This window comes from Zootermopsis nevadensis, unplaced genomic scaffold (genome assembly GCF_977971745.1).
Source record: "Zootermopsis nevadensis isolate Lab colony 2312 unplaced genomic scaffold, Znev_1.0 Znev_ptg000025l, whole genome shotgun sequence".
Taxonomy (NCBI): Eukaryota; Metazoa; Arthropoda; class Insecta; order Blattodea; family Termopsidae; genus Zootermopsis; species Zootermopsis nevadensis.
Window position 1 is genome coordinate 11,721,905 of NW_028259157.1, and position 18,875 is coordinate 11,740,779.

The 18,875-nt window shown below is 41.8% G+C and overlaps 1 protein-coding gene across 2 annotated transcripts in view; it reads left to right on the top strand.

Annotated features, from left to right (window-relative positions):
- Positions 1 to 18,875, top strand: part of PlexA (plexin A) — a 173,554-nt gene that overhangs the window by 43,077 nt on the left and 111,602 nt on the right. For both annotated transcript variants that reach the window (XM_087355990.1, XM_087355991.1), the window contains exon 3: positions 17,279 to 17,461. In XM_087355990.1, coding sequence (XP_087212116.1) covers positions 17,279 to 17,461 — 183 coding nt within the window. The remainder of the gene's footprint in view (positions 1 to 17,278; positions 17,462 to 18,875) is intronic.

Consider the following 18,875-nt stretch of genomic DNA (forward strand, 5'->3'; position numbering starts at 1 on the left):
GACCTTTCTGTACGTCTTGTGTTTTGCTATTTCATGTAATTACAACAAACTGCTGATAACTTCCAGTAACATCAAGAAGCTTGGGACTAATTTACGTGAAGTGCTGTCAGAAATTGTAAAACCTGTACAAAATTGGATCTAATTTTTCCCGAAGTTGAAAAATGAAGATAGCTTTTTCTGGCTTTTTTGCGTAGTGTAGTCTGGGAGAAGTTCACCGACGTTTCGGACGTGTTTATTCCTTCCATCATGGGGGTGGTATGTTTCAGAATAGTAGTACGATTTGGTGTTTTGACGGCGATGAGAATGAATTCGGCCGTCCTCTGGGATGTTGAATCGACAACATCGCAGAAGACAGATATCTCCATGAAGTAGATTTTTTTTAAAAAAAATTTCCCCACTTTTTAACTCATCGCACCGTTTATTAAGCTTACGATTTTGGAAATTTCCGTTGCGATCTGCTTTTAGTTAAAGAAGTGGAATTTTCGGGAGGACCCGAGGCAGTGCGTCATCATGATAGTAGGGTTGATGTGATGGATACGGTATCATCTGCTGAAGCTGATTGATGGTGACCATCCATCTCGGTCTCGCGTGTCCCATCCGGACCGTGACGAACTTCAGTGACGTGTGTATTTCATTTGGGCGGAAGTGTTTGTCTCGCCCTTCTTCCGGGAAGTTTCGTTCCCGGACAAGAGAAGTGAATGAATGCCTTGTTGTTAGGGCGGTATACAAACAAACGCTGATACAAAATCATATGTCTATAGAAATATCCGCGAACTTTAAGTACTATCTTTTTTATGCAATTTTTTTATGTTCTGGTGCTGGTTTCGTCCACCCACTCTGTTGTTGCTGAATTACTGAAGCGTTGCTTGTTGCATACCCCGAAGGAAAACCTTTCGCACGACTCTGCCATAATTTATGTAAATCCTCTTCAAATCCCCACACTTTGTTTCTCAGAGAACAACTTTAGTATTATCGCCCAGACTCCAACTTCTTATGAATTGAATCGTTTGCATCAAAGATTTCTTACTTAATTTTGTTTTATCCATATAGCGCAGTGCTACTTGTACACGTGGAATTTGCACAAAGCTCCCGAACAGATTCGAAACAAGTCCTCTAGCTTCAAATATTGAAAGGAAGTGTATTTTTTTCTGCGTCTACTAAAATTCTATTACTGTGACGTTATGAACTTGGATCTACACTTTTAAATGTGACATAAATTAGTCAGTAATAACATACATAATGTTGTGCTAACCAATTTCTAACAGTTGGGCAAGGCCGTGGTCTAGGCAACACGGAGTTTTCCTCCGGGGGCTTCCCCGGTTTCTCCGTGGCATCCCAACAATTACTCCATTCACACACAGAAGAAGGCAATGGCAAACCACTTCTGGATCATCTGCCAAGAACGTATATGAACAGGTCCCAGTCCGAGAAAAGGATGGAAGGATCCTGTTCATATGGACCTGTCGTCAGACAGAACACTAAATAATAATAAGATGAGGTGGTCTAGCGGTTAGAACGCTGGCCTTGTAATCCTGGGGTCTCGGGTTCGATTCCCGGCGGTGCCCGAATTTATAACTTGTGTTGGGCAAGGCCGTGGTCTAGGCAACACGGAGTTTTCCTCCGGGGGCTTCCCCGGTTTCTCCATTCACACACAGAAGAAGGCAATGGCAAACCACTTCTGGATCATCTGCCAAGAACGTATATGAACAGGTCCCAGTCCGAGAAAAGGATGGAAGGATCCTGTTCATATGGACCTGTCGTCAGACAGAACACTAAATAATAATAATAATCGTCATCATCACTGTAATTACGTCGTTAAATCAGTGAATTGATCTAGATTACAGCCTAGAACGTATTGTGAAACAAATATGTAGGTACAGTACACTCATTTGGTTGGAAGCCCTCATGTTAAGGACCATAAGGGAGACCTTGGTATGGATTAGGGGATAATATTAAAAGGGTTAGTTAGATGTTTTTATAAGTGTCAGTTCTGGGTAGATTCCATGGAGACAGTGATGAACTTCGGTTTCCATAACAACGAAGAGGATCTGCATTAGAGAAATTTTGCTTTTCAAGGATCTACGAATTGTGGGCACGTAACACATTCTTGCATAAGTGACAGTAGCCGGCTTCGTATTTTCACGTTGTGCTCGGCCTCTTTAAAGAGCAGGGATGGTTGAACCTCTGATATATTTTTAATTCCGAGTGGTGAGCGTTTTCAATGAGGGAATGGTTTCCCTTGGCTTCTGGAATTACATGTTAAGCGTCGTTTACCCCTGATGGTGACTGTCTTCTGGGCTGTTGCGCCGTGTAGCCTGATAGAAGTTACCGAAGTTTCAGAGGTCCCTGCTGCCTTTATCGTGACGACATCTCGGAAGACAGTAGTAATCTTCATATTTGCCTCCGCGAGAACCCGAAATCCCACCTCTTCGTACTTTGCTCCAAGGATTATCGTTTCGGTGATATATTCATCTTGCCACTGGCTGAAATAATTCTTGAGCCAGCCCAGAGTACTCTTGGTAACTAAACAGAATTCACTGTTCTCGCCATTTTATGTACTTCTCTTCCATCAGTAATCACTCGTGTCTCTGTGGAGTATTTTTGTTTCCCTGTTTCAGTTTGTCGTTTAAAAATTCCGTTTTCATTCAGCTGGCCTCGCGCTTGTATTTATTTTCGTGTATTGATTACGTTTCTACAGCCACTGTGGCTTTGCTTTTCCCCCCTAATTGGATAACCCATGGGCTGAGGTCTACGTTCACTCTATAATTAATGCATTGGCGAACATTAGGACCAATTAGGAGCTTATTGGTAATCCGGCTAAGTTATATCCACTAGGAACACAGGCATTCACTTCTGTTAGTGGATGAAGTGAATATCTCAATTTGTAGTTCGTATTTTGTTTTTAAGTTTTAAACGTAAATGTAGAAGTTATGATGTTTTACTCAATATCAGCTTAGTGTCTCCAATATGTTAACTGAAGAATAACACAGCACGTTATTGCTGTGGATAGTAATTACCGAATTAAGATTTCTGATTAGTTAATATCTTCTTTTTCATGATTACTCAAAGATGGTTATAGTAAACTGAAGTAAGCTTAAGCAAATGGAAAACAGCTGTTTAAGGACCAGCCGAATTCTAGATCCCGAGAAATCCAGTGCTGGTTTAATCCTTTGGAGTTCAAAGCTCAATTGAGTAGTATTCAAGGATTTAGTACCTACCTCAAAGAAAACATCTCGTCGCCATTACGAAGATCGGGTTGGTTAATTCTGTTTTCGGGAAATAATCACCGATTAATCCAAAAGTTATGCTTAATTAAAATTTATCTGTGCCGGTCTGAGGCGTGGGCCTCGTTCGCGTGGACAGTAGGACCGTGGGTTTGAATCCCACTCAAGTCATGAATATTTGTCCGCATCTTTCTGTGTTGCGCTATCCCGTGTACAGGTTTTGCAATGGCCTAATCACTCATCCAAGGAGTCCCACCAAATGTCTAAACAGATAGGGGCCTCCTTTCGGAGGAGAGAAAAGAGCATACAGAAGAAATTTATCTGTGAACAGAATGCAGAGTTATTAAATTTTATAGGTGGTGTTGCATGTACTTACCTTTAACGATGAACCTCCGGATTATGTCTTTGAGTTGTGCGATAAGCCGTCATTCATTCATCCATTCGCTGAATCGTGTTATTTCCCGTATCGAAATACAGGTTTTAACTTTTTAAAAATGTAGTTCGATGACTAAACGTTCAAACAGCTTGTTTCTCAGGCTCTTTAAATTCTACTCATGCTTGAAAGTTACCAAAGTCCATTTTTCACTAGTCTCGCTAATAACTTTGGAATCGACAAGCAGATTGACATTCTTTTCTTTTAGCAAATTGCATTCAAGTTTCGTATCGTTTAATTTATGCATGGAGGCAAACTCATCGACGTGATGATCGGGGCATTTAGCACCTCTGAGGCGTCTGTGAACATCTCCACACCTCAACTACCCGGAAGACAGCCATCTTTACATTCTCGTGTATAATTTTCTGTTTGTGGTTTACTGTCTTCTTATTCTGAAGTAGGATTTTAGGTTCTCACGAAGATGGCTGTCTTCTGGGCTGTAGTACCGTGTAGTCTGGACTGGAGATTACGATTCCACAACTCAAGAGTTCTTGAGAGAGGTTTTCTGAACGGTGTTAGTCAATTGTTCATCATTACCATCAGTTTTATTACACCGCCATTATATGACATATCACTGGCCCGTATGTGGAAAAGTCAAAAGTCGAAGGTCTACTGTTGCTCGTCACGTAACATGACGCTTGAGATAAGGATTTCATCTCGGAGTCCTGACCCGCAGGCACAGGATAACGTCATTAATCAGCTGATTTTCGTAATGGTGAAGTGTAGTGTTTTCTTCGAGGTACGGACTGAATTCATAAATAATATTCAGACGATCTTCGGCTTCAAAGGGTTAATCAGCTGATTTTCGTAATGGTGAGGTGTAGTGTTTTCTTCGCGGTACGGACTGAATTCATAAATAATATTCAGACGATCTTCGTCTTCAAAGGGTTAATCAGCTGATTTTCGTAATGGTGAGGTGTAGTGTTTTCTTCGCGGTACGGACTGAATTCATAAATAATATTCAGACGATCTTCGGCTTTAAAGGGTTAAGGACGAAGGAACTGGGGCGTGGAATTCTTCATCGATGGACTCTCCTTACATTAAATTCTGAAACCGATTTCTTTCCCTTACTAATAAGAGGACAAAGGATGAGACGTAATTGCAGTGGTAATGTTGGCAAAGATGTTGTTTGTCGATTTTGGAATGTTAACGGGATGTGTGGGTTTTGCATACCTTGTTCTCCAAGGTGACAACCGTCACGTTTCGATCGGATATCATGGTTTACACGGGGCGAGGGACTGGTTAGGTTCACGTTTCAACATTTACCACCAGGAAGGCCTGCATTGTACCCACGGACTGTAGACGGATGTTTTCTGGGATGTATTTTCGTAGAACACGTCCAACACCCATCATAATCGCCACAGCCTTGAGAACCTAAAAATCTGACAAACTACACACAGATCATGAAGATACTGGTAAGGAGAAACATTCCCTTTGCAAGTGATCGATGCCAGGCTGTCCATTTCGTAGACAGTGCATTAATACTGTGTGGGCTGTTTGCAATCTGTCGTGCTGTGCAAACGCCATAATGAAGGATGGTTTAGGGCTGTGTGAGTAGGCATATCCCGTGGGGTGAGAGTGCCAGTGGTGTTTGATATACTGCATATCTATCACTTTGAGTGTAGGGACTGAGTAAAACAATGTCTTCACAAAAGTAACCACAAGAAAGCCTTTCTACAGTCCTATTGTGTACCAACGGCAAGAACTTTGTTTGTTATTTAATTAATCTGCGAGTTTGTTCTCGAGGCACTTAACAGCGTTTTAGTGACGTATGGGATATTTTAAGGAGGTCAGATGATACAAGTTATTCAGGTTGTTGAGTTGGTACAGGAGTGAACAGTTTATGGTTTAATGGACCAAACCCATATGCATGTTTGATTACGGTCGCTTTGCATGAAGTTGGTATCATACGTTGTGGTATTTTATGATTATTAAAGGGGGTTAAATGTTTAATAATTACCTGACGGAATGCGGACTGGGAATTTTATGTATCGTGGTTTATAACGGATATTGAAAGCGCTGCGGATTGTTCGGACAGTTAATATTCTGGTTCTGTTGGATGTGATTCTCGAAACATTTGTCATATTGCTCATGTCAACGTGTGGTTTTTAAATAACACGCACAAGTCACATAAATTACGTGTTTTATAAGGCAGGCAAGACAGGCAGGCGTGTGGCCCGTCCATCCGTCCTTAGCTCGTAATCCAAACCTCTGGGGATTAACAATTCTGTCAATGTAGTTGAGACATATTGGCGGAATAATTTATATAATTTTTTATTGAAGTATTGAACGGGTAGCTTTGAAATGGTTTAATTCTGAATAAGTATGCGGATAGTATATCTGAACTACCTTCACAGTGTGAGGTTTGAGATATCAGGTTCTCACAGCCACGAATATGAATACGGCTGTTTTCTGGTATGTGTACCCTCTTGATGGAGGCAGTAAGCACCTCTGAAAGTTTCAGTATCTACCACACTACACGCCGTAACATCCCAGAAGACAGCCATCTTCATATGTAAATATTATTTGGCGGTAATTGATAAACAATAGAATCTTTGGTTTCCGGGACCATCACAGTTGATAGATAGATAGATCCTGTAACTCCTAGGAGGAGCATAGGGCCTCCTTTCGGAGGTTTCATAGTCGATAAAGAGTGCATTTAAGAGTAGTGGGTGACTAGCCCACTGACTCTGCACAAATTCTGCTCACTCCTGATTTGACTGCCAGAGCCATCTAGCAGTGAAGCAGTGAATCAGGAGAGAATTGGGTGAGAAATGACCGCGGAATTTTGCTTAAGAAACATCTCATTTCATGCTTGTAAGGTTCTTTTATATGCCGTAAATCTACGACATGGGACTGAAGGAAGTTGTGCTACGGATTTTTATCACCTTTAAAAATCCATCGACTTCGGCCGGGATTGAACCCGCGAACCTTGGGTCCAGTGGCGAGCACGCTAAACACTAGTCCACCGAGGGCGATTGTCACATTTGAATCGGTCTTTTAAAAATGCACATGAGTCCAACGAAACTCACATTCTGGAAAAATAAAGCACGCTAGCAAATACTTTATTTTATTCTTAATTATTTTTCGAAAGGTTGATAATTAGCATGCTTTTGGGTATAGAGTTGATTCGTGTTGTTTTCACAATTACCCACATAATATTGAAGGAACACTGATTGCATGAACCATGCGCTTTTGACTTTTTCTTTTACTGCAGGGATGACCTATTTAAGTCGCTGTGGATTTCAGTGGTTTATTTATGGCGAGTCAACTGAGTTAGTAGTAAACTAACATGAGTCCAGCACTCCTGTTGTTTTACGGGGAAACAGACGATAGATATGGCTACCCACGCGGCGCAGTAAATGCCTGGACTGGTGTCATTCCTCTGGGAAACTGAGAATTTGCCCCTGGTGATTGCAATAGTAGATAGTTCAGTTCCATCAGAGTGAACTTGTGATTTTGAATTATGTATTCAATCTCCCGCTTATGGTTAGGGACGCTCGTAACAATATTTTAAGCAATATAAGAAATTATATACTAAACTGTAAATGGTATTAGGTGCACAGGACCTAGTTGTGAGCAACATTGTCGGACTTCTGGTTTTCACTGCGACGCGTATGAAGACGACGCCTTGCTGTCTGGTAGAAGTTTTGCCGACGTTTCAGAGGTGCTTTCACGAGGGCGATCGCCCTGACTACACGAGCCTACTCATTGGGCAGGAGTTTTAAAAGAGGGTAACTTCTTGAACACCTGACAGTAGGAGTGGTATTACCGTCAATATTCAAAACGTTCGTGGATTCTGTTCTGTGGCAAACTATTCAGAATCAGTCCACACGATTTCTGGAATGTCGTGTAGTTGGTCACGACCCAGTGGAAATGTTGTCGTGGGCTGTGGTCTCTGCGCTCTCCGTCGAGCTACATCCGTCCTCTGTGAACCGACAAGTCATTTTATCATTGCAGTCTTGCAAAATTCTTCTGCATTATGAGCATTCATTATTACAGTGCCTGATTCGTATTGCGACTGGAGGTTTAAACAAATTGTGTGTGTGTACACAGGCAGTGTAAATAAATGCAGACCCGCGTTGTAAGCATGGATGACGGGCACAGTAGCTCTAGTCGGCTGAATTTCCCGGCTTCTGTTTATATCTTTTTGTAATTACCGCGCTCCGCGTGCCTTTTGTCCAATTTGGAATATTATGAGGGTTTCTCATTCTCTGTACAAGTGGATCTTCCATAGATTCAATGATGCGGAATATTGTTTCGTTAATTAAATTTTATTGAAATCGGAACGCAGGATCAAAAGACAGCATTTTACCAACGCTGAACTGTGTCGAGCTGTTTATTTTAAGGGTACGAAGCCCCTTTGCGATCAAACGAAGAGTTTGGTTCTATATTTATCTTTATTTACGGAAACATGGACCTCTATCGAGGAGTCTTCGAGCGATGAATGAGTCACTGGGGCAGATGGCGAAGCCTCGAGTTAGGTGTGACATCTTTTACTACAGGGGTTCGCAACACTTGGCTCGCGTACGGCCCGCATGCAATTATATCAATGATTGCTGTAAAAGATAGGTATCTGATATCAGGAAACGCGTTCTATTTATGACGTTGGCATCTGAAAATACGTATCGCTGTGAGCAGCTTACAGGTTAGGCCTTAATTAAGAACATTAAATCAAGAAAGTCAAGACGTATGACACATCAATTAAGCCTGATACTGAAAAAATTCCTGAAGCCAAAGCGGTTTCAAGCTTCTGACTAAAGACAGATTTTGTTAAATGAAGTTATGAAATGAACGTTCAGTTAATGATTTCATTGGTTTATTGATTACGTACGTGCAAATGCTACTAAAAGTGATGGTCACAGTTTGGTGGTGAAAATTATGAATGAGGTAAGATCTTATAGTATCTGACTGACTAAACAAGTTCCATGGAAGACCGATCTTCTTGAAAAGCTGGTAATACGCTCAGGTAGTCAGGGAATTTCTCGATGTTCATAGAATCCGAGGTTTCATTACCGTGTTCACAAGAGCCCACAACCGGCCTCTGGCTTGAAACACGAATCAAATCCACTATACCTATTTCCTCAAAGATCCTTTTTAATATTATCCTCTGGTCTTTCGCATGGATCCCTCCTTTCAGCCTTCTTTAATCTCTATTCAGTTAAAGTATGGAATGAAATTCATGTACGAGTCCATCCCTCTGTCATCTCCCCCGGTTAAGTCAAGTCTCGGAAGTGGATTTTGTGGCCGCAAACGCGTTTTCTCAAGTCAAAATATCTGTAATTTCTCTACTTTCCGCCTGCTTTTGAACCGCTTGGCTGCATTCAAAATATGGCGACAAATATATATTTTATGAAGTTCATCAAAACACACAATCTTTGAAATTGATCTACAAAATGTTGTGTGGACCTTCGTAGGTTGTTCAGTCGGTAATCGGAATTTCCATAACTTGTTTTTGAATCGGTGTTTTCCTTTTTCTTTATTTGAGGAAGGCACTGCAATGTGTAGAAAGTAATTGGCTTTGCTTAATCTATTTCGCCCTTTTCCCGTCCCACGTTTCTCTGTCACACACACGGGCTCTTCGTCTTTATTTTGATTCCTAGACATTTTTGGCATAATTTGTTCTTTTTATTTCACTATTTTTTGTCATGGAAGTTACATTTTATTGAAATTAATGTTATGGATACCACACGCCACGGTGGTCTAGCGGTTAGAACGCTGGCCTTGTAATCCTGTTGTCTCGGGTTCGATTCCCGGCGGTGCCCGAATTTATAACTTGTGTTGGGCAAGGCCGTGGTCTAGGCAACACGGAGTTTTCCTCCGGGGGCTTCCCCGGTTTCTCCGTGGTATCCCATTCACACACAGAAGAAGGCAATGGCAAACCACTTCTGGATCATCTGCCAAGAACGTATATGAACAGGTCCCAGTCCGAGAAAAGGATGGAAGGATCCTGTTCATATGGACCTGTCGTCAGACAGAACACTAAATAATAATAAGATGAGGTGGTCTAGCAGTTAGAACGCTGGCCTTGTAATCCTGGGGTCTCGGGTTCGATTCCCGGCGGTGCCCGAATTTATAACTTGTGTTGGGCAAGGCCGTGGTCTAGGCAACACGGAGTTTTCCTCCGTGGCATCCCAACAATTACTCCATTGACACACAGAAGAAGGCAATGGCAAACCACTTCTGGATCATCTGCCAAGAACGTATATGAACAGGTCCCAGTCCGAGAAAAGGATGGAAGGATCCTGTTCATATGGACCTGTCGTCAGACAGAACACTAAATAAAAAATAATAATGTTATGGAGTTTGGTAACTTGTCTCCCTTGTTTGTCTGAGTTTTATCTCTCCCACACTGTGATCCTCCTGTTATTAAACGTAGTTTTAAAATTTGGCGTTACTTTGAAATTTCATAACTGAAACGGTGGAACGGAATTTGTTTCCCCATCTCCAAATTCCCACGACTGAAGACTGCCACACTCTTATTATAGTTAGTGCATTTCAGAGGCGTTTCTAGATTTAAGTTGATATGTCACGCGTACGTTGTACTTGGCTTGGGATTTAATTTCAGAGTTTAGATATGAAGGCTGTTTTTCGCTGTAGCATCTGCAGAAATAAATCTTCTTGCGATCCGGTTTTGTCTTGGGGTCCCAGGATGAACGCGATGCTTACGTTGCGTCTGTAACCAGAAGTGACGTGGTGGGGCGCCCGGAAGAGAATTGTCATTAGGTTACACTGCAGGGACATATCACATAAGCCAGTTTGTTGTAGTGCGTCATGTTCAATGAAGAATGTCGCGTTTGTTTTCCAAAGACACCACACCGAGGAATATTGGCTTTCTGTGTCGGAATACACTGGATGTGGGAAGTTTCTGTCATGTGGTTTGTTGCACGTGTTCTATGTACGCAAAAGGCCACGACGGATACTATAGCTAGCATCGGCGTTCGCATATTTGTTGCCTCTATCCGCTCCGACGCCACGCTTGTCCCAGTTTCTCGTGCTGAACGACGAAAATTGAACAACTTCAAGTTTTTCAGTTTTCCGCTCAGGAATTCAGTGCTCTTCGACGGTTGGTGCGAGAGTAATTGGAACACTCTTTGAACATGGGCTACAGTTTCAGTTGACTAATGCGAAGTTATCCAATAAAAGTGATTTGGTCTCATTTGTTACGTCGTATGGACTTTGGTAATACAAACGTTTCAGAGGAACGTTGATATCGAACTACAAAACCACACTGAAATTTCAGGTTCTCACGGCGACGACTATGAAGGCGACGTCTGGTAGTATTTGACGGCCATTCAGCGCTCTGCCAAACTGCACTGCCTAGTATTTCAGAAGACATTACAAGATCAACATTGACGTCTTCGCCGTCGTGAGGACCTCAGATATGATGTTCTTTCATATTCTTAATCACAGAGCTATAAGAAGCCGAAATGAACATAATGAAAGACTTGAGGTTCTCACAGCGGTGAGTATGAAGATTTCCGTCTTCTGGGTTGTTGCGCTGTGTAGTCTGGTCGATGTTAATCAACGTTTCAGAGGTCATACTGCCTCCGTCATCGCCCTGATGACGGAGGCAGTATGACCTCTGAAACGTTGGTAAACATCGACCAGACTACACAGCGCAACAACCCAGAAGACAGAAATCTTCATCCCCCTGATGATGGAGGCAGTATGACCTCAGAAACGTTGGTAAACATCGACCAGACTACACAGCGCAACAACCCAGAAGACAGAAATCTTCATACTCACCGCTCTGATGATGGAGGCAGTATGACCTCTGAAACGTTGGTTAACATCGACCATACTACACGGTGCAACAACCCAGAAGACAGAAATCTTCATACTCTGATGACGGAGGCAGTATGACCTCTGAAACGTTGGTTAACATCGACCATACTACACGGTGCAACAACCCAGAAGACAGAAATCTTCATACTCTGATGACGGAGGCAGTATGACCTCTGAAACGTTGGTTAACATCGACCAGACTACACAGCGCAACAACCCAGAAGACAGAAATCTTCATACTCTGATGACGGAGGCAGTATGACCTCTGAAACGTTGGTTAACATCGACCAGACTACACAGCGCAACAACCCAGAAGACGGAAATCTCGAACATAATGAAATTAAGAAAGTAAGACTTTGCGGGGCAGATAGGACTCGACGTTCGGTCCGCACTTGGGCTGTCGCGTTATAATGATTTTGAACCATCCAAGTCTGCACGAGTTGAGGTTGGAACGACAGCGGAGTCACGGACGATAGGCCCTGAGGCGGTGGTCGTGAGTCTGTGTCCTGGGAATGCCGCGCGCGACGTGACGCCTCATCAGGCAACAAAAATATTTTATGACGACGAAGAACAAAGCATTAGGAAGACTGCTGACAATAATAGCAGTACTGAAGGTAAAGGAAAAGACGCCAAAGACCGCCGCAGAGGCGTGGGTGTGGGACAAAGAAGTCGGAGGAGTCTGTCTCAGAGAAGACAACCCATAACAATTACAACTACGAGTCATTTTGTGCCTTTCAGGGAAATAATCGGGGTTTACTCTGAGAATCGTATGTAACTGACGTACATTTTGTGGGCAAAATACAGGATTACTGGTTGTTAAAGCTGGTGGTACGTATGGTTCCCACTCGGCTTCAAAGAGTTAGTCCCTGGACTTCTCTGGTGTCGCTTGTTACAGGGGGTGAGCCAGTTTAATCCAGTTTACTCTATTTATTTATTTATTCTAGTGTGCTTCATCAACAGGCAAATGGTCAGGCATGTATTTATACAGCTTAAAGAATAAAGACAATACGAGTAGATGCAATCAGAATAGCAACGAACAGATTACAATAAAATAACGTAATTCACGAAAGGCTATTAATTCCAAAAGGTGTTACTTTAAAATGTCATTATTTATAACCAAGTTTTTATTGAATATAATAGTATCTTTGCGACTGTTTCACATCTAGCGGACGGAAAAATGTTACTTGAGGAATCGACAGTGAACAAAGATACATTTCTGAAATTTCGAGTGCCTCTTAATTGGCAAGGTATGAAAATTTAGGCCATCCGAAAAAAAGCTCCTGCATAACCGTAATAGATTTGGGAAAGTAAACGAGTGTAACAAGGGCCTATAAACCTCCACCGGATTCACTCATGCTTCCTGGCGTCTGTAGAGATGTCCAGGTATTCCATTCAAGTTTTTATCTGACTAAAGCAAAATAGATCAAAAGACTGTCTGAAGACAAAAGAACTTGATAAGCAATAATAATAATACATTTAAAATTATATTTTTGTGTGATTGGCCTACATCTACAACTTAGGTGATGTTCTGGGTTTCGGCGCCGTGTAGACGTGTCGGTAGATACCATTGTTTCGAAGACGTGTACTGTTTACATCTTCAGGGCTGAGGAACACCACCCTCACCACTGCGAAAACCTCAAATCGCACCCACAACAATTTTATCTGCAGATACATTTTGCACTTTGGATTAGACCGTTGGCTTGGTTGTTCCAGTGGATGTTTAGTTTCTGAGTCTGCCGCGTGTCGTCTCTGTTAACTAGTTTCGTCGCTGAAGTGAAATGGTTTAATGCCACAAATCAAAGTTAAATGGAGAGGAAGTTGCAGTTTGCAGGAAATTACATTCAATCGAGAGAGAAACTTTACATTTGAATGACAAAGTAATATGAGAAGACAATGAGGTGAAGGTATTGAGCATTTTAAATATCGAATAGCTTTATTACGGCAATCTGCAATGTGATGAGCCCCCAAAAACATGTAATATGTAGGTCTATAATTTATTATAATAAAAATTAAGATATATAATTTACTAGGAATATTTCTGTCAGGAAGTGTTGTTTTTTATTACATTGGTTTTCAGTTGTTTTGTTTTTGAGAAATTGTCCAAGGTAAACTTCTATTCCTACAAACACAATTTATTAAATGATTTACGACAGTTAATGCATGCATGTCATTTGCGTCCGTAAGCTTACCTGCAAGCCATAGGGCGTATATTAACGACGCAAATCCGGACCGGGCCCCGGGCATAGACAGTAAGAGGACTCATCGACCAGTGAGGAAACGTCTGTGGCCTCCAAGGGAACCATCTCTGAATGACTTACCCGTAACTGATTAACGGGATCGAACTAGTTTTGTATCCGCGTTATCTTTAGTATCTTTAAATGCTTACGTTTAGTAACCTCATTGTCATAAATACTGCAACTTCGAAATCTGTATTCAGGAGCTGAGCGTTCCTGTTAGCCATGTCAGCCCGGCTGACACTTTTAATACCGTAAAAAGTCACTTTCATGGGTCAGTGGTACGCTTTAAGCTGGACACAACAAGACTGGTTTGATCCAATTTATCGTTCACCACTTCGTACAGGCTTACGTCCGCCGTCTGCTTGAACACTAGGTGGAATTAGAAGACTCTACTAGTGTAGGATAGCCACGGTGGTCTAGCGGTTAGAACGCTGGCCTTGTAATCCTGGGGTCTCGGGTTCGATTCCCGGTGGTGCCCGAATTTATAACTTGTGTTGGGCAAGGCCGTGGTCTGGACAACACGGAGTTTTCCTCCGGGGGCTTCCCCGGTTTCTCCGTGGCATCCCATTCACACACAGAAGAAGGCAATGGCAAACCACTTCTGGATCATCTGCCAAGAACGTATATGAACAGGTCCCAGTCCGAGAAAAGGATGGAAGGATCCTGTTCATACGGACCTGTCGTCAGACAGAACACTAAATAAATAAAATAAATAACTAATGTAGGATTGTAGGACGGAGTGACCGTATGTGACGTTGCCAAATCTCGACTGCTAACACTTTTGGCTTTTGCCGTACCGCGTTAAATCACATTTCTCGTTATTTAAATTTCTTAACCTTTGATGTGTATCATTGAAGATTAAGGCCGATTTTCACGGACAACGATATTTAGGTGAGAGTTTAAAAAATAATTTTCCCGCCACTCTGTATTGTTAACCAGATGTTATTAGGATGATCAAATCAAGGAGGCTGTAATGGGCTGGAGCATGTAGAATGCACTGGGGAGATGAGAAATACAGACACGGTTTTGTTCTCATGACCCGAAATGAGCAGAACACGTAGCAGATCTAGGGGGAAATCAGAGGTTGATATTAGAATGTCCCTGATAAGGAAGGTAGTAAATATTTTTGAAACGTTGGTAAATGTTTTGAGACTACACGGTGCAGCATCCATGAATACAGTTTTGTATCAAAATGGATCCTTAACAGATTGGGAAGGTGTAGTCTGTATTTATGTTGCCTAGGACAGAGACCTATTGGTAACATGACACGGACTGTCGGTTAAATATCACGAGGGAATGTAATGTATGTGAGCAAAGGATGGCTTGAACTCTTGGCGAAGGCGAATTCTGACACCCTGGAATGGTAGCTGGGCTGCCAGTGTTCGGATCATTTATGCAAATATTTCATTTTCTGGCCGCTGGGGCATGGTGTTGCTAGAACTTTCTGATGTGTGGTTATGTAGGAGTTTCCACTTTTTTCATCCTACATTTCTCTAATGAAGCGAATTCAGGTTTGAAAAAAAAAACCACTTCATACTATTGCAAAAACTTTGCGTGCCACAAAACATTCCAATTAAAATCTACACGCTGACAGGACATTAGAAGTTTCAAGAAGCTACTTACGTACACACAAACCACGAGTTATTTAACGTGTAACATACGGTCAGTCATGTGAAATATGCTGTCAGAAAAAGTATTTCTAGATCAGTCAGTTGTATTGAAAGCATCTAGTAACGTGTCGTCTCAAGCAGCTTCAATTTCACGCCGTTTGGACTTGCAGGTGGGTGGTTTCAACGTTTCGGAGAAACGTTCTCCCTCCATCTTCAGGGTTTAAGTGGCTTCAGCCCCGTGAGGGAAGTCTGTTCTTCTGAAACGTTGGTATCAACACGGCGTTACAACCCAGAGGACCAACATCGACATCTTTACCGCCGTGAGAACTTCAGTTCCTACATAGCGGGATCTTGCCCGTCAGTCATGATCTTCGCTTCTCACTGGCACGACAAGGTGGCGATCCTGTGACCTCGGTGTTACCTGTTTCCCGTAGCTGCAGTTGTAGAGCTTGTACTGAGATTCAGTTCTACGCATAGCATCGTCTTCTGTAATTCATCAGTCATTTATTACGCTGAGTTCTTTGTACAGAAGACTACACCGAGGATTCGGTGTACATAGTTTTAACATAACTATCTCTAATATCACTATTATCTTTATTCTTGCTTGTAGAAGCGTACCTTTCCCTTCCGCATTCCCATTTATAACTTTTTAATTTTATTCTCCTGTCTATAGAAATTTGATACAAGTATTTTCCTGTGTACCTTAATTCAACAGCATTACTAGAATTTATCATCATCTAAGCTGACTCATCGTTAACAATAAGCCATTTTAACAAATCTAAAACTTCTTGACGATGGTGAAGAGTTATTTGAATAAAAAGTTTCTTGGATATTATCCATCGTCTAGTAAAATATAAAACGTAAAACGACGTTTCGGAGATGGGGGCTCTATCTCCGTCTTCAGGTTCCTACTCAGTTGGGCCCACTAGATAGAGCTAATCCCTATCTCCGAAACGTCGTTTTACGTTTTATATTTTACTAGACGATGGATAATATCCAAAAAAATTATTCAAATAAGCCATTTTAAACTGAATAAACAAATTTCTCCAAACATTTAATTATAATATAGGCCTGTAGAACATTTTCTCCATCTTCCTATAGAGGGTATGTATCTTCCTTTCTTAAATCGTTCCTCACCCCTCCGTGTTTCCCAAGAACACCCTCGAGGCATGCCAACCTACCTTTTTCATTTCTTGTGCAAAAAACTGTGTAGGCCGCCTTAACCCACTCAGATTTCATATCATATAAAATTGATTACCTCTTTTCCCTTATATTTGCAGACAGACTGTCGATGTATATAATGACGTCTTTTTTTAAATTTGCGTATGGTACCCATAGCACTAATCTCTTTTAGATCGCCCCAAATAATATTTTCTAATCCATTTTTATGTAGAAGGATTTGAGGTCCTCACGAAGATGGCTGTCTTCTGGGCAGTAGCACTGTCTAGTGCAGTGGTATTCAACCTGGGGTACGCGTACCCCCGGGGGTACGTGAAATTTAAAAAAATATATATATTATTTTATGATAAAAACTGAATAATCAGTAATGTAATTTATTTTAGATGTAGATTATATACTATGTATAACTTGAATTAAACACCAACAACTTTGGGGGTACAAAGTTGAAGAGAAATTATATCTGGGGGTACGCGAAGACATCTTAGGGGGTACGTGAAATTTAAAAAAAATATTATTTTATGATAAAAACTGAATAATCAGTAATGCAATTTATTTAATTTATTTTAGATGTAGATTATATACTATGTATAACTTGAATTATACACCAACAACTTTGGGGGTACAAAGTTGAAGAGAAATTGTATTTGGGGGTACGCGATCAAAAAAGTTGAATACCACTGGTCTAGTGTGCCAGACTACACGGCCCTGCAACCCAGAGGACAGCCATCCTGCCATATTTTATACTTTGTAGAACAGTTTCTGTAAATGTGCGGTAATTAAGGAAGTGAACCTGTTTGTATGTTACAGAAACTGCAGACGATAGGAGAGGATTTCTGCGGCCTTGATGTGAACACCCCTCTGGGCGGTGAGCAGCCCATTGCCGCCGTACCAGTGCTGGTGTTCGACGCGCATCTCACCGCCGTGGCAGCCACGTCCACCGGCGACTACACTGTCGTATTCCTGGGCACAGCTACCGGCCATATGAAGAAGGTACGTTTCTTGATCCATTTAAATTCTCTGCTGTTGATGGATGCAGTAAGCACCTTGTGTAATCAGTCAGTATTGACGCTTTCTGGTGGCAGCGCCTTCTTCAAAAATATTCATGGTAAAATATATTTTTCTGGCCACATATTCTTTTGACATGTCGTAGGGGAGCGTATAGGTGTCAGTTGTGGTCTTGTAGGTTATAAACAAGAGTCACGACCTTGAAAATCTCAGTGGACATTTCACACTGCTGGTATATCCTAAAACCTCTGAGCGTCTGCATGTTATTTGCGAGGTCAATACAGGCACTCCGGATGTTTAATTCTATGTGCTGGAGCGGAAATATCTTAGACGACGCTGTGGGGAGTTTGTATAAATGATATAATGCTCGTTCGTGATGACTTTCTAATTTGAACTCGGTGTTTCTTCAGGTTTTGAAAGGTTTAAAACACCCCCATCGCTGAGAAGAGACGCAGAACTTCTGTTCCGAACGACTTTGGTTTCAAGGCCCCTGGGAGTATCGTTTAAAATCCAAAATGTACCCACCACCGGATGCCGTGTTGTTTTAAAGTTGTTGATGACCGGTTTAATATCGGCGCTCGATCGACTAAGTCATGTTTCTGTTAGACCCTTCGGTTTGTGGAACGGTTTGCATCTCACGTCCTAAAAGGAATCAAGGCGGTAGTTTTCTATGTGATCCTTGACAAGGCTGTGAATTTTCGTGGGGAATTAAAGCTAATTCGAATTCCGGACGGGTGGTGATTTGACTGAGGGGAACAGTGATTGACGTATCACCGAGTTCCATGCGATATTCAAGCCACGGCGGAGTGCGCTGGTTTTTGAGCGGTTTGGAAGGCAGTGGACTGTGAAATTGAAACATTCATATTCAGCCACCATGATGGCGTGACTTCTCCATTCAACTTGCCAATATTATCGTCATTGTTCAATACCTTAGGCCCGTTAGCTCGACGTTTCAGAGCATGTTTTTTTTAATCAATATCACTCCTCATCTGTTATTTTGTTTAATTGGCCACCATTTTGATTTTGCGAATAATACCAAGTGACTTAACAATTTATGCTTTTCACTTCGACCGCGTGTCTTCCGTTAGCTTCGAACTTTGCGATCGTCAGTCGAAGGAAGGCAAATCTTGTTATTTTTAATTCGTCTTTTGTCATCTCGTCGGTTATGTGGCTGAGGTTCGGTAAAAAGGAGATTATATTGAAAGAGTCTGAGGAATGCGATGTGCATGGAACGAACTCCCTGGAGTTATATCAGGAACTTGACAGTGGCAGCAGCTCTCTCCCTCTTTTCGCTTTTCATGCTGCCTTGTTACTTACGAATGTTATTGAAATTAGACGAATTCTCTGCATATGCCAGGCTAAGAAGGAAGATGCAGATGGAAGAGTTTGGTGGGGAATC